Below are 27,204 nucleotides of genomic sequence, written 5' to 3'. Positions count from 1 at the left end.
CTGTTCCAGCTGTGGTTGTTTTAAAGTGCTTTATAAATAAAGTTGAGTGTTTTCAGCATCTTGACTTAGTTATTGGAAATAGAACCCCGGCCTGTTTCCCATAACTACCTGCTGTCCATATATTATCCCTCACTTCAAATAAAGATGAATGTAGAGTTTTTTAATAGTTCTAACTACTATCTTTAATGAGAGGTAAACTTGGTGCAGCATGTGTTTGAGCAGAATATGATATATTTATATTTCCACAAAGGTCAACAGCTCCTGGTGAAGTGATGCTGAACTGAGCTGAGCTGTCTGTAACAATGAACCCCCAGAGTTCACCTTGTTCCCTGTCCTCAGCAGAACATACAGTATTTAACCTCAGCCTCGTCTCACCTGGACATGTGGAGAGAGCGCTGACCTGGGGGGAGGGAGGGAGAGAGAGAGGGAGGGAGAGAGGGAGCTGGGGAGGGGGACAGGTGTGACTCAGCATCACCTGAATATGATCCCCCTCAAAAAATCAAAGGCGACAGATTTCTGAGTCACCAGAGGAACCTGTTTTAAGTTCAGTGTTGTTTTGATAAAGGGGCATGGAAGACTGTCAACAAGGAGGATTTGGTAAACATCTCATGGGAGATTAACAAGGAGGGAGTCTTTTCAGTGTGTGTGTGTGTGTGTGTGTGTGTGTGTGTGTGTGAGGGAGGGAGAGACAGGACTTCCCAGCATGGGGCAGAGGGAGGGGGGTGAGCCGCCTGCTGGAAGGGAGCGAGATGTCCTTCATATAAACCGGTGACCAAGTGTCGAGAGGCGGCCTCAGAGATCACAGCGCTGCACACTGAGAGAGAGAGAGAGAGAGAGAGAGAGAGAGAGAGAGAGAGAGAGAGAGAGAGAGAGAGAGAGAGAGAGAGAGAGAGAGAGAGAGAGAGAGAGAGGGAGAGAGAGAGAGAGAGAGAGAGAGAGAGAGAGAGAGAGAGAGAGAGAGAGAGAGAGGGAGAGAGAGGGAGAGAGAGAGAGAGAGAGAGAGAGAGGGAGGGAGGGAGAGAGAGACAGAGACAGAGAGAGAGAGAGGAGGAGGAGGACACCGGAGCAGCACCGAGCATCGAGCACAGCCTCTGAATCAACACAACAACAACACAGCGGAGAGAGACGGAGAGGAAACACTCGGATCCAGAGGAGCTTAAACACAGAGGGGGACTAATCCACGCGGAGCACCTTTCACCCACTGACAGGTAAGACAAACACACCATGACCACCTTAAACTCTTTCACCACAGACATTCAGAAACACCATCAGGACTATTAAAGCTAAACTACAGGCTCACAGGAGGGTGTGTTAGAAATAATGTGGCTCAGCTGCTGCAGGAGACGAACACAGGAAAGAGTTTCAAACATTAGAAAGAAGATCCTTTTAGAAACTGGAGGATTTCTCTCATGTTTAAAGAATTAAATGCAGATTTAAAGAGAATATATTAGTTTAGTAAGCACCACTACCTCAGCCTCATCTCATATCTGTGTACAAGTTAAATAACCAAAAACATAACACACACATGTTAAATGACATTTAAAAAATAAGGAAAGTCATTTTTACTGAATTATGTGTGATTTTTTTTCTTTTCAATGCTTAAAATTCAACCTTAATTATGTTGGAATTAGCATAAATTATACGGTGGCCTTAAAGGTCAACCAACAAACATTCACCATCTTAAAAACATTTATCACAAACTTTGGAGATATTTCATTAAACACTTAAAATGTTATCTTAATTTAAATACTTGAGATTGAACAAAATGCAGAAAATATTTGTTTCTTGAAGGTTTTATGAAATATTTAGCATTTTTATGTGTTTCATTAAATATTCAGCCGTCATATTTCTGCATGTCAATTAATATTTTTGCGTTTTGTGAAATGTTTTTTAGTTTCCTGATTTATTTAGCATTTTTTATGTTATATTTAGTTTTTCATTAAATATTTGGCTGTTGTTTTGTTATATTTTTGCTTGTCAGTAAATGTTTTAGTAATGCATCTTCAAGGCCACTGTAAAATGAACTATTAGGATGTATTAGTTATCAAATTAAGCAGGTTATAAATGAGTATTAATGTAGTGATGCTTTAGGAATATGTTCAAACTGGACATGAGGCGAACCTCTGAGTGTTTTCAGTGTTTTTGCTTTTAAATGTTGTTTTTTTTACACATTAAATCAGGTCAGATTTATTCATAAAGCACATTTAAAAACAAAGTAAAATGCTCTCTGCAGTGAAAAAGAAATAAAACATTAAAGCAGTAAGAGCCTCTCACACACACACAACAACAACAACACACACACATGAGAATAAGAGATGTGTGTGTTTATTTTGATCTAGCGCTTGGATCAGCATCACACCTGACCTGTTTGGGACCGTGTGGTCATGTCGAGCAGATTTGTTTAATTCGTGACATGTAGGCCGCACATCGGTCAGCCTACTCGTCAGATTAAACAACCACGCATGTCATCCAGCTCAGCGCGGTGCTTCAGTCCCACCTAATTAGGCTCACCCTGTCTATACTGGGTCAGCACACGCAGAGATAAACAGCCTGCGCAGGATGTCTCACTCCCTCTATATCTCGCCCTGTGCCGTCATTATTTCTACCGGGAGGCGTGGGAAAGCTTCAGCCTCCTCTTTAAGTCAGGGATGTTTGGATTTGTATCGTCGTGCTGGGAGCTAATCTGAGCTGTGTGTGAGCTCTCAGGTGTGTTTTCTCCAACGTGCTGATCTTCTCTTCCAGATCTAGACATGGCTGTCACCTCTCGCCTACTGCTGCTAATCTGTGCGTATTTGGCGGCTGTGCTGATTGGAGGAGCCCGCTCAGAGGGGGTGTGTCTTCAGGACGGGAAGCACAAGGTCGTGCCCGGACCAGAGCCTCACCTGAGCGAGTGTGGGCTGTACGCTGAAAGTGAGTGGACGGGGGATTGTCCTTGTGTCTGTTACCAGGAGTTAGTGGATTAAAGCTGGGCTTCAGTATTTCCCTGCTCTGTCTCTCATCAGATAACTTTGATTTTATTTGATTCCTACATATTTAATAAAATGGATTTATTGATTGTTTTCTGAAGAGGCGTTTTGAAGCCTAACGATGGCGACTGAGTCAACTTCAGTTTCTGTCAGGCAACGAGATGGAGCTGCGGCGGGCATTTGGCGTTTACTACTAGTTATGCAAATCCATAACTCTTCACTTTAATACAATAAAAACTGATGACTTATTAACATTTCACTTCCTGTAGAATATGTATGAATAAATAAAATATCTATTCGAGTCATAAAAACTTCTCCTACCTGACTGCAAACATGTTTAATTCAGCTTTAAAGTTGGCCTCTTTAACATGGGCGTTAATGGGGATTCATTGGCTTTTGACGCCAGCCTCTAGTGGACACTTGAGGTACTGCAATCGTTTTTTTTTTATTTGTTTTATTTTGCACTTCTGCATAAGCTTCATCTTTGAGCACCAGAGGCTGCTGCTCAACTGAAAAGTAAAGCCAATAAAGAAGTGCAAAAACCTGCAATTCCTCGCGTGTCCACTGGAGGCTGGTCCCAAAAGCTATGAAGTCCTCATGAACAGTCCATCATGTTCGAATGTTAACATGTTTACAGCCTGGTTTAAAACCTGGTTTTGGTCTCTATTTGTTTAGATTGAGCAACAGGAAAGAAACTACAGAGGCAGACATTTTTTTCTTGGATGTGTTAATGGACTACAAATTATCTAGACTGACGTATCTGGTATTTTTCTCGTCTTCCGTCTTCTTAAACCACGTTCACATTCATTCATTCACTCACTGATGATAAATCATACTAATGGGATCACACATATTCACACACCAGAGGAAGTGTCTCAGCTAACACTTCACCAGGCGGCCTCCAGGAGCAGAACAGCTGCCAATACATCGATTAGAAAACGACCCACTCTACCTCTGAGCCACGGCCGCCGCCACCGCCATCAATCGATTGCTGCAGTGAGATCTGTGTGGACTGTCTGGAGCAGTTATGCAGACAGTGAACCGGTCTGCAGAGTCTGGGTTTCATTGCTAACCGGAGGAAGAGTCCATGGTCTTTATGGACAGGATTGAACCCTGTCAGCGTGAGGGCTCGGCCCTGCAGCAGAGACTGAAGGTGCTGACAGCTCCTCTCTACAATTAGACGCATTAAAACAGGCGATGCACTGAGAGGCGCGTTTGCACTGAAACATCATTCACTCTAAATATTGGTGAACCAGGCTTCAGGGCAGAGAGCGAGTGAAGCCTCCATGTTTAACTCTGTCTGTCTATCTGAGATGAAGTATTGAATCTCCTGGCTGACTTGTTTCCCTGTCTCTGCTGCTGACAGACAGCTGCTGCACAGAAGAGCACATCCAGGATATCTCCCATGTTCCCACCGACACCAACAAGAACGAGCCCTGGGACAAGTGTGGGGCCCTCAGCTCTGAGTAAGTCTCGCCTTCTGGACTAAATATATCCTTTTGGTTCTGACTCCCAACTGTTTCAAAGATCTTCTAATAAAAACAAACATGCCTCTGTGTTCAAAAGACAAAACCTGCAGGGTGAAATCTTCATCTGTAATCATCCTTAAAGAGCCTCAGGATAAATCATATATCTGTGCTTTAAGACATCGGCTCTTTGCTGCTAAACCAATAGATATTTGGTCCTGGAATTGGAGGTGGAGACCAAAAACTGAGCTAATACAGGATCGACTAGAAGACTGGTTTATACTTCTAAAAATGCTGAACTGCAGTAACTTTGTATGGAACGCAGGTGCTGACAGTGCAGTGTTAGTGGAAACAGGCCCTAACTCGCCACATTTGAAAACTTCTGGGAGGACACCGAGGAGTTCCCAGACCAGCTGAGAGATAGAGTCTCGCCAGCGTGTCCTTGGTCTTCCCCGTGACCTCCTCCCAGACGGACACGCCTGAAACACCTCCCCAGGGAGATGTCCGGGCGGAGCTTTTTAGCCTCTGAAAAGCGCCTAGTGCTTCCAGCACACAAGGTCTCAAAATCACTAGCTGGGCTCTTCTCTTCTGTTGTCCCTAAATGATGGAATGAATTGTCCAACTCCATTCGATCTGCAGAGTCCCTCTCTACTTCACAAAGACAGCTAAAGACCCAGCTCTTTAGGAAGCACTATGCACTTAGCTAGACTGTTCTCCACTGTTGTCCCCAGGGGCAGATCATGTCTTCCAGCTACAGTTGACTCTCACTGTCCTGCTCTACTCTGGGACTCTGTGTTCAGGTCTGGAGTGACCCAGCACTTGGTACTCTGGTCATTATTGTGGTGATGTTAATTGTTGATGATGATAATGGAAGGTCTTAAATGGTTTGGTTCCTTCATTGTAGATGTTCCTTATTTACTTTGTGCATTGCCTTTACACTGCTTGGCGGTACCTGCACCCAAATGGACTTGAAGCTCTTTGTTACCCGTACTGATCTTGTTTCCTCGAAGCCCGAGCCACCTCCTCTGGCTCCTCTCGGTCCGGTTATCAGTCTTATGAACTACTAATTATCGGTATTGGTATCGGCCCTGAAAAACCAACATCGGTCGACCTCTAGTTCAGATTTCAGCAGCTTTAGAAGCTTCACTGAGTGAAGAGTTGACCCAAAGTGTCAAAACGTATTCAAATTTCATTCACTGATGACGTTAACATGCTGAAAGTTCAAATGAAGACACTGTAAGACACCTTTATGTGGTATCTGTTGTCCAACTTGTCTCTCTGTCTTCCTGTCCTTATGTTTCCTCTTTATTTTGTAAACATGGTCGAGGCAGACGGTCACTCCCAGTCAGTCTGGTTCCCTGCGTGGTTTCTGCCTGTTCACAGGAAGTCTTTCCGAGCTAATTTTACCGAGTGCTTGCTCACTGGGCTCAGAGAATCAAAGATTAAATTGATTGATTAATCCCTTTAGCACGGTCTTGGCTGGATTTGTTCCTGAGTGAATGGGTTAATCCCCGTCCTGAAGTGGCAAACTGCACCACGCAGGAGAATTAGGGCAAAGGGGCCGAAAACAGACCGGACCGGAAACAGCAAATCAGGAACCAGGAACCCGGCTTCACACTGAGGCTCTCACAGGGATTAGAGACCTCAAAGTGAATACAAAGAGCAGAGATAACCTCGGTGTCATGTCGTCCTCTGCTGAGTCAGCCTTCAGGGTCAACAAGGGTTCATCAAGTCCGTCCTAACTGGTCCCCCCTCCTCTCTCTCTCTCTCTCTCTCCTCAGGTGTGAGGTCTTCCTGAAGCGGGTGTCATGTTTTTACCGCTGCTCCCCGGATGCCGCTCGTTGGCCTCACCCTCACCGCCGCTCGTACATCCAGGCCGTGCCGCTCTGCCACAGCTTCTGCCGTGACTGGTGAGGCCGCCAACACGCCAACACACACACACACACACACACACACACACACACACACACACACACACCGCTAAATCAGAATCAGTACGTGTGTGTGAGGGTGTCAGGAGAGAGATTAGCAGCCAGCAGAACAACAGCAGACCGGGCTGTATGTCGGCGGTAATAAGGTCACATAAATCAGAGTTTCTCAGAGGTCTCAGAGGAGGACCGGCTTCCTGTCGGGGTTCAGAGAGGTCTCAGAGGAGGACCGGCTTCCTGTCGGGGTTCAGAGAGGTCTCAGAGGAGGACCGGCTTTCTGTCGGGGTTCAGAGAGGTCTCAGAGGAGGACCGGCTTCCTGTCGGGGTTCAGAGAGGTCTCAGAGGAGGACCGGCTTTCTGTCGGGGTTCAGAGAGGTCTCAGAGGAGGACCGGCTTCCTGTCGGGGTTCAGAGAGGTCTCAGAGGAGGACCGGCTTTCTGTCGGGGTTCAGAGAGGTCTCAGAGGAGGACCGGCTTTCTGTCGGGGTTCAGAGAGGTCTCAGAGGAGGACCGGCTTTCTGTCGGGGTTCAGAGAGGTCTCAGAGGAGGACCGGCTTCCTGTCGGGGTTCAGAGAGGTCTCAGAGGAGGACCGGCTTTCTGTCGGGGTTCAGAGAGGTCTCAGAGGAGGACCGGCTTTCTGTCGGGGTTCAGAGAGGTCTCAGAGGAGGACCGGCTTCCTGTCGGGGTTCAGAGAGGTCTCAGAGGAGGACCGGCTTTCTGTCGGGGTTCAGAGAGGTCTCAGAGGAGGACCGGCTTTCTGTCGGGGTTCAGAGAGGTCTCAGAGGAGGACCGGCTTTCTGTCGGGGTATCTCTGCTTTTAGACACAGGGAGGGCTCTAGGTACCAACAAGGCCTCTTAATTTGAATCTTAACTACTGAAATCAGGGACAGAAGCTGGACTATCTACCGGGTCAGCTCAAACACAAAGTCCTCTAACTGTAGAAACGCTCTTCTGTTCCTCTTCTCTGTTTAACTTCTGGAAACTGAAGACAGCGTGATAATCCATGTTTGTGTTTTCAGGTTCTCCGCCTGCAGGATGGACATGACGTGTGCTCGTAACTGGGCCAGAGACCCCAGAGGACAGAACTGCACCGGGAACTGTGTCCAGTACCAGCAGGTAGGTCTGATCCACCTGGACCCTGATTATCTATCTATCTATTCTTTTTTCCTTGTTTCTATTCCCCCTTTCTTCTGTCTTTTTCTCTCTTCTTTCTCTCCTTCATTCTTGTCTTTCTTTGTCTTTCTTTCTTCCCATCCTTTTTTTTACTTCTTTCTTTGTTTGCTTTTTCTTTCTTTCTTGATTTCTTTTTTCCTTTATTTCTTTCTTTATTTCCCTCTTTCTTATTTTCTATCTTTCATTCTTTCTTTTTTTCTTGTTTCTGTCCGCCTTGTCTTTCCTTCTTTGTTTCCTTTCTTTCTCTCTTTGTTTGTTTCTGTCTTTCTGTCTTTTTCTTCTCTTCTTTCATTTATTCTTTATTTCTCTCTTTGATTTTTTCTTTCTCTAAGGTCTTTCTTTCTATCCCTCCTTTCCATTCCTTCTTTATTTACTTTCTTTCTTTCTTTCTTTTTTCTTTCTTTCTTTATAGAATTTTTATTTTTCCTTCCTTCATTCTCTTTCTTTTTTCCTTGATTCTGTCCTTCTTCTTTTGATCTTTCTTTTTTCCTTCCATCATTCCATGTTTTTCTCACTTCTTTCTTTCCTTTCATCCTTGTTACTGATTTATTTTTCTTCCTCTCTTTCTTTCATACTTCCTCTCTAATCCTTTTGATAAATTCTTTTGATCTATAATCCTTCTGCCTTTCTTTCTTTTCTCTTCCCTTATTCTGTCTTGTTATCTCTCTATCACTGATGTACCATCAGAACAAATATCTCTTTCCTTGTATTTTCTTTCTGTTCTTCCTCCCCTTCATCTTTCTGTCCATCTTAAAGTTTCTTTCTTTCTTTCTTTCTTTCTTTTAACTCGTGCCCATGTGATCCCGTCCATTCAGACATCAGACCTCTTTAGTCCGGATTAGATTAACTCTGGAAATTACTGATTTGTTATGAGAGCTGCGGAGAATATCTGAGTGTGTGTGTGTGTGTGTGTGTGTGTGTGTGTGTGCTTGTTTGGCCCACTTTCATGTAGGGCGCCTCTCTCGGCCTCAGACGAGCTTCAGTAAATTGAAGAAGCTTTTCAAACAGAGAATTTAAAGGACTCGTGAATACAAAGAAATAACTCTCTGCGTTCTGCTCGGTCACGTTACAGCGAGGAAGAACAAGAGACGGCCTCTTCTGACACTCCTGGAGGTCAGAGCAGGAAAACCTCAGACTGATTCTGAGCTAAAATCACATGAAACCGTCTCCCAGCTCACAGATCTGTACGCTTCCTTCGTCTAAAGTTGATAAAATCCTGGAGAATGAAGCGAAAGCTCGTAACAATAACCTGCAAAGTTCCCCTGATACACTGAGAACCAAAGCTGGTGTGTGCGTGTGTGTGTGTGTGTGTGTGTGTGTGTGTGTGTGTGTGTGTGTGTGTGTGTGTGAGGAATAAACACACACATTCATGCTGGATTTAAAATGCTCGCTGTGCTAGACGTCCATTTGCATAGAAATAAGCTAATACATATAAAGGCACTCATAGGCAGACGCACTCTCATCCACTGCATGCAGAAATCCCTCTGGCGCCGCTCTCTCTGTCTCTTTGTCCTCTTTGGTAACATTATTTACCAGCCAAGGTCTTATTTATCCCAGAGTGAGGCTCGCTTTCTGCTCCCATTCTGTGGGAATGAGGTTCAATCTGCAGAGAGAGGCCGCAGCTGAGGCCGGACGCGCCGCGTCAGGGTTTTAAAGAACAGATTCTGGTCCTGTTATAGATTACAGCTCTGAAATGACAGCATGAAAGCACTGAGGGTGAGATTACGTTACATTAAGATGGTGTTATTTGGTGTCCTGGGAATCATCCGAAAAGTGACCTGAACCGGACAGTTAAAAATAAAGGATGAGTCATATCCATGAGATGAAATATGATTATTGTTCCCTTTCTTATCACCTGGCTGTCTTAAATACCTGATCTCTCTCATGTTGTATTTAAACAATCCACAGAAAACATCCACACGTTTACCTCTGCCTGCTGAATGCTACATAAATGCTCGTTTCGTTAGCATTCTAAATCAGTAAATAACATGGAGATCATTTTTTACTACTACATTTATTTGGAGAACTTTTGAGTTCTTAAAGAGGAATCATCATCACCCTCGCTAGTTGGCGTCAGAGTTACTCGTCTGTTAGAAAAACGTTTAACGTAGAACTGAAAATGTCATCATGTGTTCTGTCTAAGCTGCAGTGCAGCAACCCGCCACTAGATGGAGCCGTAGCTCTAGTTAATGGCTACTTCCATAACGCTCTAAGGCTCTACTACCTGGATGTAAACAAGCACAGGTGACAGATGTCGTCTCAAGAAGTAAAGTCAGAATTCTGGAATAAAAGTCAGAATTCTGGAATTGAAGGCAGACTACTTGATTCTAGAATTAAAGACAGACTATTAGAATAAAAGTCAGAATTCCGGAATTAAAGTTAGAATTCTGGAAATAAAGTTAGAATTCTAAAATTAAAGTCAGAATTCTAAAATTAAAGTCAGAATTCTGGAATTAAAGTCAGAATTCTAAAATTAAAGTCAGAATTCTGGAATTAAAGTCAGAATTCTAAAATTAAAGTCAGAATTCTGGAATTAAAGTCAGAATTCTGGAATTGAAGGCAGACTATTGATTTCTAGAATTAAAATTAGAATTCTAGAATTAAAGTCAGAATTCTGAGATTAAAGTCAGAATTCTAGAATTAAAGTCAGAATTCTAAAATAAAAGTCAGAATATTGGATTGTAGAATTCAATTCAGAATTCTAGAATTAAAGTCAGAATTCAGAATTCTATAATTAAAGTCAGAATTCTATAATTAAAGTCAGAATTCTAGAATTAAATTCAGGATTCTAGAATTAAAGTCAGAATTCTAGAATTAAAGTCAGAATTCTAGAATTAAAGTCAGAATTCTAGAATAAAGTCAGAATTCTAGAATTGAAGTCAGGATTCTAGAATTAAAGTCAGAATTCTAGAATTAAAGTCAGAATTCTAGAATTGAAGTCAGAATTCCAGAATTAAAGTCAGAATTCTAGAATTAAAGTCAGAATTCTAGAATTGAAGTCAGAATTCCAGAATTAAAGTCAGAATTCTAGAATTAAATTCAGGATTCTAGAATTAAAGTCACTTTAATATCTGTATTTTTCTGTCCCACTCTTCAAACCGTGTTATTTCAGTGGCCTTGTTCCTCTTGTGTAAAGATCTGATCCTGATGATTAGGAGTTAGATGGATGGGTTGGTGATGAGTTTTTCAATCAGAGTAACTGGAAGCTGAATCTGTCACATTGAATGAGCTGGTCCCTCCAGTGTTTCCTGGCTGGAGGTTTAAAGTCACAGAAACTAGAAACAGTCAAATAGGCTAACTGATGTCGTTTCTTCACAGTGAGCTTTCAGTATTCTCATGTTCTTTCTTGCAACATTTCTCAGGTAGCTTCTTTCCCTGCTTGTAAACATCCAGTGTAATAATTGATTCTGGCCTCTCAGGGCGGCGCTGGCCTTGAAAACAAACACCCTCTGCCAGGTGTTGAGAGGCAGCCTGCAGGAACCAGCCAGCTGCTCTCCAACGCAGCCTTTGTCTGCCTCCGTCTGCCTCACCTCATCCGCAGCCCGGAGAGCCGAATACAAAACACCACGACCTTGATAAGCTCTCTGCGGCGTCTGAGGCTTCATCTCCTTACAGGGAGATGATGACTCTGTCGATCCTCGCTCAGCAGGCAGACAGAACTAATCAGAGAGGTGCAGCAACCTTTGATTCCTACGCTGACAGGAGAACCAGAGCGGCGCTCAGCGTTTCCTGAAGTTATATTCTGAGGGAAACTCGGATTCCTGCTGACACAAGCGTGATCGCTTCTGGAGCATGAAAATAAAACTCCTCTCCAATGAGACACGTACATGGATTACAGGGAATACTGCACCGCGCTGCAGAAAACAAATCAGCATTCAACATATAAGCTGTTTAACTGTAACAGGCCTGCACACACACACACACACACACACACACACACTGAGGAACACTTGGCAGAGCTAATTAGTCAACTTTCAGACACACACGTCGTCTCTCCTGCGTTGAAGCTCACGCTCTGCCTCCTACAGTCGCTCACTTTGTCCCCTTCTTCACTTCCACTTCATCATCATCTTCCTCCTCTTGTTTATTCCTGCTCTCTTTGTTTGTGCATCTCTCTTCTTCTTTCATTTCCCTCTCCATCCCACCCCAACCCCATCGCCTGCTTCTTTTCATCCTCCTGTCTGCTGGGGGATTAAAAACTGAGTCACACCGTGCGCCCAGAGAGGACAGAAACAACTGTAATATATTTACTGTGTTCAGAGGACAGAGGCTTTCTCTCCACGACACGCTGTATACCCTCTGTCTGACACTCAGGTGTTATCTCAGCGCCCACATAACACACACACACACACACAGAGACACACACACACACACACACACACACACACATTCTGTCCCTCCTCAGGCGGGCAGACGAGGTGAGCTGCCAGAGCTAATTCAGAACAAGTGTAAGTGGCTTTAGACGACATGAGGGGTTTTTCAACCAGAGGAACTATACCCCAAATTTACTTCAGGGGTAGTTAATCTCCCCCCTGAAAAGCCCCGGCTAGGGGGGTAGTACTTTTCAAAGGTCCCTGGACTTTCAGGGGGCGGGGCCTGCAATGCTGAACGTGTCTGATTGGTAGATTAACCTCAGTGTTTTTATTCCTCCCTCCGTCCACAATAACATCACACACATCTGTGATTCTTTTGATTTCTCTTTCTTTCATTAGTTTTTATTTGTTCTATCTTTTTTGTATGTGTGTGTACTTTTCAAAAGAAGAAGCTGGGATTCTCCGGGTCAACTTTGTTTTCATTTTTTTTTTTTTCATTTTGTTTTTGCCAAATAAAAAAAAGGAAAAAAAAAAAAAAAAAATCGTCAAAATTTTAATTTTTCAAAACAGAAAAAAATTCAAATTTTATTTTTCAAAAATATTTTTCTTTCAAAAAAATTGTCATTTTTTTTCCAATTTTCTTTTGTCAAAATTTTTTTTTTTCGATTTTTTTGGTCCATCTGTTTTTTGTCAAATTTTGTCAAATTTTTCCAAAACCATTCACAGTCATTGTTTTTTTCCATCTGTGATTCTCTTGATTTAGCAGCTTGTAACAGTAGTCTTCTCACAGCCCACCGTGAATGCGTCTCTCCTCCCGGTGTTCCGGTTTTAAAAGTGACCCTGTAAACTGGAGACCTTCAGCTGAACGTGTCAGTGTTTGTGGAGTTTACACAGCTGTTGAAACACAGAGGGAGTTCCTGGGAATGCAAACTAGTTTAGTTTTTATTAAGATTTCAAAATATCCTCATCAGATATTTAATGATGGTCTAAAGACGTTTATGAGGGATGCATCCGGCTGAGAGTCTCCAGTTAACAGGGTCGCCGTTTAAACCAAAACACCGGCCGATCTCTGCGATCACGGCTTTTTGAGTTCAAAAGGATTTTAAAGCCGTGTTGAAACGTCTTTGCTACTCGCGCTTATCTCCTCTCACGTGTTGATTCAGTGAATCCATCTGTGATGAAATATAGCACCATCTAAAACAGACCAGCTGAGTCTCTTCATGCTAACAGGCTAACTGTTGTGTTGCTCAGAATGATACCTGCCTGTCCGTCTGCTTCTATGGTGTCATCTGTGATGAATGGCATTCCTCTTTGTGTTACTGCCCTCTACTGGTCTGGTGGTGTAGTGCATTTACTTTTTGTCCTCCATACGCCACTGGCCTGATTTACACAATCTACCCGGGACTTCAGCCCGCGGTCCAAACACAGACAACAACGGGGGACCAGGAACCTTTTAGTTCAGGGGGAAGTGGTTCTGGGGGCTAAAAGACCCCGGGACTCCTTGGTGTGATCGAATAGTGAAAGATAGTGAAATTTCCTGCCCTCTCTCTCTGAAACCTCGATGCCTCACCCGGTGTGAGAAGGAAACAAGAGAGAGAGAGAAGGATGAATCTTGGAGCGAGGTTTCTGCAGCTTTCTCTCTGCTCAGAGTCAGGATCTGAAAGTGTTTGAGTCTTTGTTTCACGTGGATAAATAGGACTGAAATAAGAACTATCCTTTTGATTAGTTAATAACCGTGCACACTGACATGTTGCACGACCTCAGATCACTTCCTGTTATTCAGTACGAGGCCTCACACATCCAGTCAAGTTGTTTTTGAATAATCCTGCAGAGAGGAGATGTCAGGGAGTTTTGTTCACCAGAAGGTTACCATGTTCCACAAAGATGAAGGGGAGATTGTGTCTTGTGAGCTTTATCATCTTGAGGACATGAGATTAAAGAAATGTAATCTCTGAGACCTCGGGAGCCGGTCTGAAAGAAACCGTTCTGCATGATTCTTTTGCTTTTAAAACTTTAGCTACATTTCCAAGGACGTGACGCACCGACACAGAGAAACATCTATCCTCTAATAATGATCTCTGTGTGTGTGTGTGTGTGTGTGTGTGTGTGTGTGTGTGTGTGTGTGTGTGTGTGCAGATGTATCAGCATGGCAGAGACCTCTGTGAGAGCCTGTGGGGCGACGCCTTCATGACGGTGGAGGATGAGACGGAGGAGGTGGGAGAGACCGAAGCCGGGGTGGAGGGCGTTGGCGGTCGCCCCTGCGGCTGCCTGACTCTGAGCCCCTCGGACAAAGACGTGATCGCCGCCCTCAGAGCCCAGCAGGACGACCCCGAGGAGCTCGACACCACCAAGACCGGCCTGCCTCAGTACCGGGCCCCCTGCCAGACCAAGCTGCCCCCGCCGGCGCGGGGCATCAGGAAGGGGAACTCGGTGCTGCGTAAACGCTCCATCGTGGTGGATGACGTGGAGGGGAGCGGGAGCGGCTTGTAGAGTCCTAGATTAGAGATGTTTAGAGGTTATCGTCTAGATCCTAAGAAACAGATTCTGTGGAGTCGTAGCCACGCTCCTCTAACTAACCTTAGCTCACCACCCCGTCTCTTATATCACCACATGTAATCTCTGTAGGTTAATAGTGCTGCAGTTTATCAGGTTATAGAAGGACTGACAGGCCGGGGACATTTCAAGATAACAGATAGTGACTTATTTAAACGACCTGAACCACCAGAATCCAAAACCACAGAGAGAGACCGTTAACAAGACGCATCTTTAACCTGGGTCGTGGTTTTATAACTTTGATTTTAGGACTGCTTGAGTCGACTGCTTCAGCTTCACTATAGGCTGTATTTAAAGATGGACCACATTTAGAGCTCCTCCTACTGGCTGACTGCAGTAATGGTCATAAACCCGCCTCCTCTATGTTGACAGATCGGACTTTAATCAAGCTTTAAAATCAAAAACACACGTCACATAAATGATCCTCAAACACGTTCCTGTCATTGCAGGAAGTTCTTATCACGCTGATTTATGTCCAAGAGTTCATTCCCTTGAAGAGTTAGTCAGTTGATGATCTAAAAGCAGACTAAAGAGGCTTTCCAAAACCATGAAAGTCCACTTGAAACCGACACAAGGATCTGTTCTGTTGTGGTTTGGATCTGACCGGCGGTATCGTGGGGGTTTGGTGATCTTTGTATGGTTTAATCTGAGTCCAGCGGTCGATCCGAGCTGTGCACACTTCCTCCAAAATGACGTAGCAAGCGAGATAGCCAGATCTCCAGGGATGATATTTTTGCTTCATTTTCTGGAGGAGAGACATGTCGTCCATCTTTACATGCAGCCAATCGCCTCTCACACATCGCAACTCCAAACATTCTAGATCCACCTTTGAACCGACGCATTGCTCTTAAAACAGCGTAAAATTGGCGTCCCAGTTTCTGAGTTCACATCCCATTAAAGAAGCATTGAACGTGCATGTCAGGTGTGGCAAAGTCACACCTTTAAGCCACTGATCAGCTGTTTATGATAAGTAACTCTCACTCTGAGGGACAGCTGTCACTGTGCTCCTCTTCAGCACCACGGACAGCGACATGCGCGCCCGTTTTGGACGGCTTCTGGGTTCCCAAATTTCTGCTCAGAGGAGAGAGGATCCAACAGAGAGGAGGAGGATTGGAGGAGAACAATACAAGGCTTTACAACATCACCAGAGTTTGAAAATTACAGCTTTATGGAGGTGAAACAGGCGTGGCTGGAAAACACACACACACACACACACACACACACACACCTTTCCACCTCAGAGGGATGACCAGAGGCGGACAGACGAGGATCACACTTCAGTCAAAACAGCCATGAAGCTTTCTACTCAAGCAGATCAAAAACAGGTTCAACCGTGACCACACAAATACAGCACCAGGTCCTGTGAGGGCTCTGACCTCAGTAATGAATCCACTAAAAACATCCCATACAGCTGCAGGAGAGTTTACCTGTTAGCCTAAGAGCAGAGGGTGTGTTAGAGTCCTGCAGTATTAGAGCTTGTGCATGAGTCAAAGATATCATCATTAACCAGGACAGTATTATCAACATGACGTACCTGCAGCAGACTCAGAGTCCCCCTGCTGCTCCTCCTGTGTATTCAACATATCTGTCATGAGGTCTGTGATGTCAGGAAGAGGCTCACAGAGGAACAGAGATGTGACTGTCAGTTAGTCCTTCTAGAAGAGAAAGGAACCTTAGAGGAACCTGAGGTGAGAGAGAGGAACCTTAGAGGAACCTGAGGTGAGAGAGAGGAACCTTAGAGGAACCTGAGGTGAGAGAGAGGAACCTTAGAGGAGCCTGAGGTGAGAGAGAGGAACCTGAGAGGAACCTGAGGTGAGAGAGAGGAACCTTAGAGGAGCCTGAGGTGAGAGAGAGGAACCTTAGAGGAACCTGAGGTGAGAGAGAGGAACCTGAGAGGAACCTGAGGTGAGAGAGAGGAACCTTAGAGGAACCTGAGGTGAGAGAGAGGAACCTGAGAGGAGCCTGAGGTGAGAGAGAGGAACCTTAGAGGAGCCTGAGGTGAGAGAGAGGAACCTTAGAGGAACCTGAGGTGAGAGAGAGGAACCTTAGAGGGAACCTGAGATGAGAGAGGAACCTTAGAGGAGCCTGAGGTGAGAGAGAGGAACCTTAGAGGAACCTGAGGTGAGAGAGAGGAACCTTAGAGGAACCTGAGGTGAGAGAGAGGAACCTTAGAGGAGCCTGAGGTGAGAGAGGAACCTGAGAGGAACCTGAGGTGAGAGAGAGGAACCTTAGAGGAGCCTGAGATGAGAGAGGAACCTTAGAGGAGCCTGAGGTGAGAGAGAGGAACCTTAGAGGAACCTGAGGTGAGAGAGAGGAACCTTAGAGGAACCTGAGGTGAGAGAGAGGAACCTTAGAGGAGCCTGAGGTGAGAGAGGAACCTGAGAGGAACCTGAGGTGAGAGAGGAACCTTAGAGGAACCTGAGGTGAGAGAGGAACCTTAGAGGAACCTGAGGTGAGAGAGAGGAACCTTAGAGGAACCTGAGGTGAGAGAGGAACCTGAGAGGAGCCTGAGGATGTCCTGTTAGTCCGATCATAGACCCGTTCTTGTTCTGTGGCTGTTTTCTTTTATATCTCCGTCGTGTGTTTCTGGGTGAAGAACTGTTAGACTGAGTGTTTTGTATAAAAGGAGCGGATCGTCTGATTTGTGGTGACTTTGCTGAAATCGATGTTCCTGTGCTTTACATTCTCAATAAAGACGACCTTTCTAAACGCCGTCCTGAGGCTGTCGTGATTCTTCTTCAGCTGATGCATCGTACCTCCTTTCCTCCACCCTAACACATCCCTCCTTTCCTTGGCCACTACTTATCCCTTCTTACCTCGAACTCTAGTCGACCCTCCAAACCATGTCCCCTTCTAATCCCTCCTTACCTTGACCTCGCTCTGCCCTTCCTTATCTCAACCCCTACTCTTCCCCCCTTACCTCAAACCTTACATATGCCTCCTTTCCTTGACCCCTACTCATCCCTCCTTACCTCAACCGCTACTCATCCCTCCTTACCTCCACCCCTTACACATCCCTCTTTTCCACCAACCCTACTTGTCCGTCCTTTCCTTGACCCCTACTTGTCCCTCCTTTTGTCAACCCTACTCATCCCTCCTTCCTACCGACCCTACTCGTCTCTCCTTTCCTTGACCTCTCTTTGCCCTTCCTTACCTCAACCCCTTCAAACTGTCCTTTCCTCCACCCCTAATCATCCCTCCTTTCCTCCACCCCTACTCATCCCTCCCTTCCTCCACCCCTACTCGTCCCTCCTTTCCTCCACCCCTACTCGTCCCTCCTTTCCTCAACCTCTCTTTGCCCTTCCTTTTCTTGACCACTACTCATTCCTCCTTCCCTAGACCCCATACACATCCCTTCTTTCCACCAACCCTCCTTGTACCTCATTTCCTAGACCCCTACTTGTCCCTCCTTTCCTAGACCCCATACACATCCCTCCTTTCCTAGACCCCATACACATCCCTCCTTTCCTAGACCCCTACTTGTCCCTCCTTTCATCAACCCCATATACATTCCTCTTATACACAACCCCTACTCATCCCTCATTACCTCAACCCTTACTAATCCCTCCTTTCCTTGACCTCTCTTTGCCCTTTCTTTCTTTGACCCCTTACTCACCCCTCCTTTCCTTGATCCCTTGCCTTGACCCCACTTATCCCTCCTTTCCTCGACTTCCACTCATCCTTCCTTACCTTGACCTCAACTTGTCCCCCCTTACCTCAAGCCGTACTCATCCCTCCTCTCCCTGCTCATCCCTCCTTTCCTAGACTTCTGTTATCCTTTTTCCAAATGCCAAAACATCAACTCATCAGATCTCCCCTCAGAGATTCTGCTCAGCGTGCTTTAGAGCCTCAGCGCTGTGGAAACAGAAACAACACCCTGCAGACGCCTCCTCTCCTCTCCTCTCCTCTCCTCTCCTCTCCTCTCCTCTCCTCTCCTCTCCTCTCCTCTCCTCTAACGGCTTCACTGGAACTCATCTGAATATCTTCAGTTAAATCCCTGAACGTCCTCGTCAGACCAGGAAAGGATCCTCACTTTCCTTTCAGACTAACTGAAGCTCCAGTCTGAGAGCTGCACGCTGGCTTGTTTACTGCAGGTCTGTCAGAGCACGGCCTCCACCTCTGACTGTGGGAGCAGAGAGGGGTCTATAAAAGAGTCTGCTCCACACTGACAGGCGCCCAATTTACAGATTCAGCAGGACCTGCTCGTTAACCCTCGAGTGCAGACAGCTGACAGTCAGTCCAGCTCGCTCCTCGGCATTTCTTTAAGGGTCTTGGATTTAAATAAGAAGCAGGACTATTTATTTAACTCTGTCAAAGTCTGAGTTAGAACATTAGATGAAGCACATAAAGATGTTGAAGTCCTGGAGGTGCTTTTTGTTGCAGTAATTTACCAAGCTGCCATTTTTCATTTTGGACATCACGCTGCAGGTGAAACAAGGCGTCAGCGTCCATGAATAAAGACACTTAGAGGTGAGGATTGAAGCAACAGAACGCAGGTAACGACCACACGATGCATTTACATGTCTGTGAAACAGTGGGAGCTCTCTGCAGCTGCAAAGAGGACGGACGCTGAGACTCAGTGTGGATGTTTTTATCCCCTGCAGCTATTTCTGTACGGGGCTAACACTTCAGCCCTCATTGTTAGCTGATATTATGTCCTCTGTGAAAGTCATAATCACTGAATACAAGTGACTGAGCCGGGCGGAGAGGAGGACATGCATGAATGTCTCTCTCTGAGATTATGAACATGAGCGTCACTGAGCTGACCTTATCTTTTTAATTTGCTCCAGTATCACTCAGACTCTCTCAGCAGACGTCTGATACATGTTTCAATAATAAGCTTGTCTTTTTTCATTTGTTCCTGGACGCCAAAATCTGACCTTCAAAAGTAAAAAGATGTTTAACTTGAACTTAACTCAGGATAACATCGAGAGGAGTGAAAGCATGAAGTCTTAAAGATGGTGTAACCACAACGTGAAACTCCAGACTGAGGAGAAAGAAAATGAACGTACCCGTTATCTTCAGGTCATCTTTTAGAAACCTCATGTTTGGGAAACTTATAATAATAATAATAATAATGATAATTCATAGGATTTATAAAGCGCCTGTCTCAATACTCAAAGTCGCTTTACTTAGAATAAAAGTTAGACTAAAACAAAACAGGGACAGGGGGGGGGGCGGGGTCAGAGGTCATGTGTTGTAGCTTTTTGGAACAGGTAGGTCTTGAGGAGGTTTTTGAATGAGAGGAGAGAGTCAGAGTTGAGGATGTGTGGAGGGAGAGAGTTCCAGAGAGTCAGGGCAGCGATGGCAAAGACTCTGTCCCCTCAAGGTGAGGTGCTTGGACTTGGCGATAGGGGACAGGAGGTCGGCATCTGATGATCTGAGGCGGCGAGACGTGGAGTGAAGTTTGAGGAGGTCGGGCGAGGTTGTTGAGGGCTTTGTAGGCGATGAGCAGGATCTTGAAGTGGATTTGGTGGAGGTGCTGAAGGATGGGTGTGATGTGGGCTCTGGAGCAGAAGTGGGTGAGTAACCGGGCAGCTGAGTTCTGGACATGCTGAAGTTTTTTGGAGGCCGTACAGAAGGCTGTTGCAATAGTCAAGTCGGAAGGTGTGACTACTTTGACTCTGAAGTCAGCTGATGAGTTCTCTTCTCTTTTCTAAAATCTGATACTAAAGACAAGAAACTGTGTTTGTGTAGTTTGTCCAAGTAGTGTTGCCGTACCTGTACCTGCCGCATAGTCTCCATGGTTGAACGTAGAGAAATGGGATCAGGCGGTTCCTTTAGTGGAGGTAAAGATGGCTTCGATTCTCCGCCTGAGCTCCACGGTGGTATCTTCAGCTCCATGTTTGATGTTTCTGAAATGAAGAAAGATTCACAGCGTTTCAAATGTTCGCTCTGTTTCTGCACAAACTTCATCATGTCCTACAAAAACTCAACATCCACCCTGATGACATGTCCAGGTTTGAAGCTAAACGTTAGTTTGAACATTTGAGACCAAGCTGAGTTTGGAGTGACTAAGCTGATGTTTCTATGCTCTGGTTGGTCCTTCCTGTTATTGTTTCTGTTATTTTGGAGCTGTAACTCTGTAACTCTGTAACTCTGTAAATCTGTAAATCTGTAAATCTGTAACTCTGTAACTCTGTAAATCTGTAACTCTGTAAATCTGTAAATCTGTAACTCTGTAAATCTGTAAATCTGCTGCATGTGAGTTTAAAATATGTGAATAAGTTTCTGAAGAAACATAACACAGCAGAATGTACATCCATGTATTCCTGACTGACCTTATATAGAATGAAAATAAAGAATAAAAAACATTTCAAGACCTCCAAAATAAAGTAGTGTGAAGGTTTAAGTATTTTTAAAAGCAGAGAGTGTTAATCTGACGGAGCAGCTCTCACTTGTGTTGGAGTATTATTTGTAATATGTGACCCGGAGGATCTATACTTTCAGTCAGGTAATGAAGTCGTTTACTTTGTCCATGAATGGAAGCGAGCACTCTGCAATCTACATCCAAGATTATTCATCAGCTGCCAACAACAATCCAGATTAAAGCTGCAGATAAATCCATGCCAGATAATCCCTGAACAAGCCGACCACTGCTCAGAGCAGACCATGATACCTGCTAATCAGCTCCATAATGTCAACACTTCAATGTCTCACCACAACACTGAGACAGAGACTTCATGGACACACGGTCAGAGCACTGATACACGAGACAGAGAGACAAATGTTTGTTGAACTTTGAATGAAAAAGAGTTAAAAGTGTCCACAGATAAATGTGAAGCTCAGTGGATCAGAGCTGAGGTGATAATAATACTTCATATAATAATACTGCAGAGAGAGAGAGAGGTAACAATCAATCAATCTTTATTTGTATCGCACCAAATCACAACAAACATTATCTCAAGACTCTTTTACAAACAGAGCAGGTCTAGACCACTCTATGTCAAATTATGAACAGAGACCCAACACCAAGACAGGATCAGACTCAGTCTGACCCCACCTTAATCCGCCATGAGCATTACACCTCACAGTATTTAGCTAGTTACAGTGGAGAGGAAAAACTTCCTTTAACAGGCAGAAACCTCCAGCAGGACCAGACTCATGTTAGACACACATCTGCTGAGACCGTGTTGGGTCTGGAAAGACAGATAGAGGGGAGTAAGAGAGAGAAGTGATAGTGATGAGACGAGTCGTAGAAGCTGTTGCCGCTGGAGTCCAGCACGTCTGCAGCAGGAGGACGTCTACGGCAGCTCAGAGGAACCTACGAGACAAGGGAGCTCAGGGACTCCAGAAAAATCTATGGCTAGTAACTTTAATGGGACAGGAAGAGTTAAAGTAAGTGATGAAGGGGTTGGGGGGAAGGGGGTGAGCTAGGATGCCAGTGTGTCAGTCTAAGCCTATAGCAGCATGACAAAAGCTGGTCCAAGCCTGATCCAGCTCTAACTATAAGCTTTATCAAAAAGGAAAGTTTGAAGCCTACTCTTAAAAGTAGAGAGGGTGTCTGCCTCCCGGACCCTGACTGGTACATGATTCCAAAGGAGAGGGGCCTGATAAACATTGCTTCCTTTCTATTTGTATTTCCATGTTTGTGTTTTCTTGCTCATTCAAAGGAGTTCTTGGAATCAGAGCAGCTTTTTCTTATTTATATGTTCAGCTGCTGTTCCTTCACTTCTCCACTAGATGGCGATGTGTCCAAACAAATGCTCCTCATTACAGCGTTGTGTCCTTCCTCTGTAAAGTAGATCTTCTCTTGAGTCCTCTGCTCTGTGTTCATACTGTAGGTGAGGGGATTTTTTAAAGCTTGTTTTTGTTTGTTTGTTTTCATACTGTTCAGTTCAGTTTCTCTTAGTGCTGGTTTCTTATTTTTCCGTGTATCTGCCTGTAATATTGTTTTATCCAAGATGCAACATTTATTTTGAATCTACTTTTATTAATTGTTTTTCTTTTTTTCACTCATGTTTTTATTTGTTTTACTGATTTTTAATATTTTATTGTTTTAATTGCTTTTAGTAGTTTCTCTTTTATTCAGCTGTTCCTCTTCAATGGTCTTGCTAGCTCTATATGCCCCCCCCCTCATGCTTTGTTCTTTTCATTGTGGGTTTTTATGATGTAAAGCACTTTGTAACGTCTGTTTTGATAAGTGCTTTATAAATAAACTTTATTATTATTATTAATATGTATTTTTCTGTCAAATGCACTTTAATATTGTCCAGAGAAGAGCTGTCTTAATACAAATATTTCTAATATCCTTTAAAATAAACAGAGGTCTGACTCTTTTATTAAATATTCATGTGTTTGATGAAACACTTTTTAATTGACTTGTTTCCATTTTCTACATTAAAAACAGTGAGTGGTGAATATTTGTCTGTTAAAGAAACGCAGAGATTTGAGATTTTGGTCCACAGGGGGCGCCAGAGTGTCCTCTCAGGAGCTTTAACACCTCTAATAAATACTGCCTTACCCACTCTCTGTTCACTGTGTCTGTGAACTGCTCAGTATTCAAAGTTTTATCACCTTAAAGAGAAACTAATGTTAAATTAAAGCTCCTGTGAGGGTCATTCAGTTTGTGGTGATTTTGGCGCCCCCAGTGGAGAGAACAGTACCTCTCATTTCTGAGCAAATTTCATCCTGTACATGTTTCGTTGTATCTTTAAATAAAATAAATCCAACTTTGCTTTATTTTCACACTCATCTGACATCTTATCATGGGAAATGTTAAATTAAAGTCGCTTCAGCAGCATGACAGTCCGCCCAACGACACCTACCCCCCACCAGTTGCAGTTTCAGGCCTTCTCAGTAACTATAGAGATAATCCCTCTCTGTGATGATGCTCTGGTTTGTTTGGTAGATCATAAAGACGCTTCAAGACTGATTCAGTCTGTTTTATAACCAGCCAAAAACTCCTGACAGGAGCTTTAATGTGACTGTCAGCACTGTGATGGGAAAGTTAGTATGAAGATGATGTGGATTCATAGAGTATCAGATTATAATTATCTATGTTTAATGCATCAGAAAAACTGAAAGTCATCGATCCATCTTAGTAATCATGGCAGCAGGCTGAGCAAGCTGCCCAGAACTCGCCCCAGTTATATTCCCAAGACCGGATCCTGAGATGGTTCCAGGCCAGAAGGGATTCATAATCGGTCCAGTGTGTTCTGGGTCCACCTCAGAGTGTCCCCCTAGATGGACATACACTTTCAAAAGGAGGCACCCTTAACCGACACCCAAACCACCTCAACTGACTGAAGTGGAGGCAGCTGATTGGTTCTCGTTGGTGTGGACGCTTCGTTCTTATTTTTCAGGAACCCTTGGAGCTCAGGACGCCGGATCTTGAGATGCACAGTTAAACCGGTCGTGTATTTACCCTCCTCCTCTCCTGTCTGTGTATGACACTTTAAAACATTTCCATATGTCTGACATGTTGCAGCTTGTTAGTGTGTAAGCTGTCATCATGTGCACATAATAATGTGTCACCTTATCGGTCTTACATAGTGGAAATGTTTGTATCCTGAGGTACTGAAAATGAACAATTGAAGCTTTAACGCCTGATATAACCGTGCATAGAGCTCCAACTAAGACTGAGTCCTGACCCCCTTCTGAGGGAACTCATTTAAAACCACAATCTGGAAACTGGAACACTAAAACATCCCCTCAGGCTTCAGTTCGGGTCTCTGCTGCAGAGTTTCCTCAAAGTCTGGTGAATAAAAAAAAAACATCCTCTCTGTCAAAACTAAAGCTGCAAGTTGTGATCCAACTTTTGTGCGAGCCTCAGATGGCCGCGGTGAGGTGGGAGGAATATTCATGTTATTCTTGAGAAATAACAGAAGAGAGAGAGAGAGAGAGAGAGAGAGAGAGAGAGGAGAGAGAGAGAGAGAGAGAGAGAGAGAGAGAGAGAGAGAGAGAGAGAGAGAGAGAGAGAGAGAGTCAGGCCTGTTGTTGTGTGTCTGTGGGAGGGGAAGGGGGCTCGTGGAGAGGAAAAATCAAACCCACCCAGAGCTCTTCATACGTCACTGTTCGCATCACAGATGTTCCCACAGACACTCGGTGTGGGTAGTGGGCCGAGGCGTGTGGAGAGCCAGTTTGGCTTCAATTGGCTTGTTTTTTCGGACTGCGTGGCGCATTCTGATCTGTGCTGTGTGCGTAAACGGAGACTCTGGGAGGGATATGTAGAAGTTTTCCTCTGAGTAGGAGCAAGGTGTGAAGGCTGTGTGATGCTCTGAGGGCTGAGGGGATGTGATCCTGGCTGTGAAGTGTTTTCATATATTTAATCATTTACACAAAACGACCATCCCTGCGCCTTCACATGTACAGAACGCAGCGCTGTGATGCCCTCCTTGACAACCCCTCCGTATCCCCCTATGTTAAGAGTCTGGGTGTCATCCTCGACACTGTCATTCCAGTCCCACATCAATAATGTCACCCGGTCAGCATACTTCCATCTCTGTAACACCTCTCGCCTGGTTCCCACCTGCAGCTCCCTTCTTTTTGGTTTACCATCCATAAACTTCAACTGCTTCAAAACCCTGCTGCCCACATCCTCACCAGAACCCCCTCCAAATATAGGTGCAAAAGACTTGCAAACCCCCCCCTGTCCCTCTAAGTGATTTAATGTGTCTTCATTTAGCTGGTCTGCAGAAAATGACCCTCCCTATATGAGCATGTGTCTGTGTTTCCTGTGTGTTATGAATGAACCTGCTGCTACTGATGCTTTAGATCATTAACTGTTCGGTGGGATCACATCAGTCCTGGTCTTGCGTCTTTGTGCTGGTTGCCTGTGAACTTTAGGATCCAGTTCCAGGTCTTATTCATTGTCTTTAAGTGTTTAAATGGTCTGGCACCGTCTTCTTTATCAGACCTTGTACAGCCTCACAGTACTTCCAGAGCACTTAGGTCTCAAACCAGCTGCTCCTGGCAGTACCCCGGTCCAGACTCTCTGCTCGTGGGGACAGAGCCTTCTCAGGGGCGGCCCCAAAGCTGTGGAACAGCCTACCTGTCCAGGTTAGAGCTGCACAGTCTGTGGATCACTTTAAAACACTGCTGAAGACCCATCTTTGCTCCTTGGCGTTCAGTCCCAGCTAAACAAGAATCCTTGACTTCTTACTTCTTTACCCTTTTATTTCCTAAATTGAGCTCTGACTGTTCTTTATTGTTTTTATTCATTATTATATTGTGTATGATTATATTGTATTTTAATAACTGTACAGCACTTTGGTCAACTGAGGTTGTTTTAAATGTGCTTTATTTAATTTTTCAAGGTTTTATTTCAAGCTTAGCGTCTATTTCTGTCCATATGTTTTACTATAATGAGTAAAATGTACTATTTTTAGATAAGTAAAAAAAAAAAAACATTCTGGAAGACATCTCACGACCGCCCGTTTTGTGTTTTGCGACCCCCAGGGGGTCCTAACCCACACTTTGGGAACCCTGGTCAATAGGACTGGACATGTTATTAGTATTGTATTGTTACTGGGTTGTATTTATTACTGTTGGGTGTTGTTTTTACTGTTGCTATGTTATAAGGTGACCTTGAATGTCCAGAAAGGCGCCTATAAATACAATCTGTTCTTATCATGATTTATCCAGATCATGAATATTGAAGCTGTAGAATAAGGCTCCAGTCACGGTAAGAACTCGTATCTCTCCCCTGAATTAAAGGTTTCTCGTTAAAAGGTGGCAGAAAATGAGAGCTCGTGTGGGCGTGTCGGGTTCTGTTTCCACGTACACAACAGAAAAACAAGAGGGCTTGTTTTTGGTGGAAATTAGGCTCATTACGTGTGGGATGAAAGGAGTGAAGTCTCTGCGTCTCTGAGGTTCAAACACGCAGCCCTCACTCCTTCTGAAGTGGTTTGATGTTTTGGTTTTTAACTCTCTTTGTGCGTCTGGATCCCATGAACACCTTCACTGACCACTGTCTGCTCTCATGATTCACGCAGCCACTCCACGCGGGACTTTCCTCCCAGCTTTGAGCCCCTGCTGCCGCACATATTTGGTCTCTGATGCGTCCTAACAGAATGTTATCCTTGGCAGCTCGTCGCGCGCACATCTCCATGCATCCATCCACACAGATGCTCCCGCGCGCTCCTCACGCCCACTCTCTCTCTCTCTTTTTTACCCCTCACTCTGCCAAGCAGCGTGGCATCTTGAGACGCCCCCGACATTCCTGAAGCTGCTGTCACTTCCCCCTCATGTGCGAATCTTTAAATTACACTGACACCTCAAACTTTGGCGCATGAGTGGCACCGACAGGCTGCTCTTGCTGGGATAAACACGTGATTGTTTCTGCGTGGAATCATTTAATAACTCTGTGGTGAAAGCAAACGCCACATTAGAGCGAGCATTATCTACTTCCTGGTGTACTTTGGACCAGCCTCTAGCTGCCTCCCCTGATAACAGACCTGCCCTTTGCTCCACTCGCGTGTGACAGGTGAAATCTAAAGTTGCGCAAAAACAAAAGGAAACTCCACCACCCTCCTGAGACTCGCAGGACTTAATCGATACAGAAGGAGGAGGTTGGGTTGGTTACCTGGGCGGGGGTTCCCAGAAATCCTCCCATGTGACGCAGAATGCAGCAACATGCCCGTAAATGGACATACCCGTGCGTAATGAGGAAAGGCCTACGTGCGTGTGTTACGCTCTGTGCGTAAAAACACTCCGAACAGAGTGAACAGAGTGTGCAGCTGGAGTTACGAAAGGAAAGATTAATACGCCCATCTTCACCCCCAGCTGTTCATATCTGTGTCATGTTTATGATCTGTCCTGTGTGACATGGTGAAGGTAAAACAAACACTCGAGTCAGGTTCAC

General features: G+C 44.7%; 1 protein-coding gene across 1 annotated transcript; it reads left to right on the top strand.

The window, feature by feature from the left end:
* Positions 1–1,044: 1,044 nt before the first annotated feature.
* On the top strand, positions 1,045–17,112 carry rtbdn (retbindin). The gene is made up of 6 exons (XM_034711042.1): positions 1,045–1,208; positions 2,743–2,910; positions 4,333–4,432; positions 6,214–6,342; positions 7,380–7,476; positions 13,983–17,112. The coding sequence occupies exons 2-6, from the start codon at positions 2,751–2,753 to the stop codon at positions 14,334–14,336; spliced, it is 840 nt and encodes a 279-aa protein (XP_034566933.1). The 5' UTR covers positions 1,045–1,208; positions 2,743–2,750; the 3' UTR covers positions 14,337–17,112.
* Positions 17,113–27,204: the final 10,092 nt, after the last annotated feature.

This window comes from Notolabrus celidotus, chromosome 20 (assembly GCF_009762535.1).
Source record: "Notolabrus celidotus isolate fNotCel1 chromosome 20, fNotCel1.pri, whole genome shotgun sequence".
Taxonomy (NCBI): domain Eukaryota; kingdom Metazoa; phylum Chordata; class Actinopteri; order Labriformes; family Labridae; genus Notolabrus; species Notolabrus celidotus.
This window is presented reverse-complemented; position numbering and strand designations above follow the sequence as displayed.

Coding starts and splice junctions, on each gene's coding strand:
- rtbdn (XM_034711042.1), top strand. CDS start 2,751: ATGGCTGTCACCTCTCGCCTACTGCTGCTAATCTGTGCGTATTTGGCG. Junction 2,911..4,332: donor GTGTGGGCTGTACGCTGAAA/GTGAGTGGACGG, acceptor TGCTGCTGACAG/ACAGCTGCTGCACAGAAGAG. Junction 6,343..7,379: donor CACAGCTTCTGCCGTGACTG/GTGAGGCCGCCA, acceptor TTGTGTTTTCAG/GTTCTCCGCCTGCAGGATGG.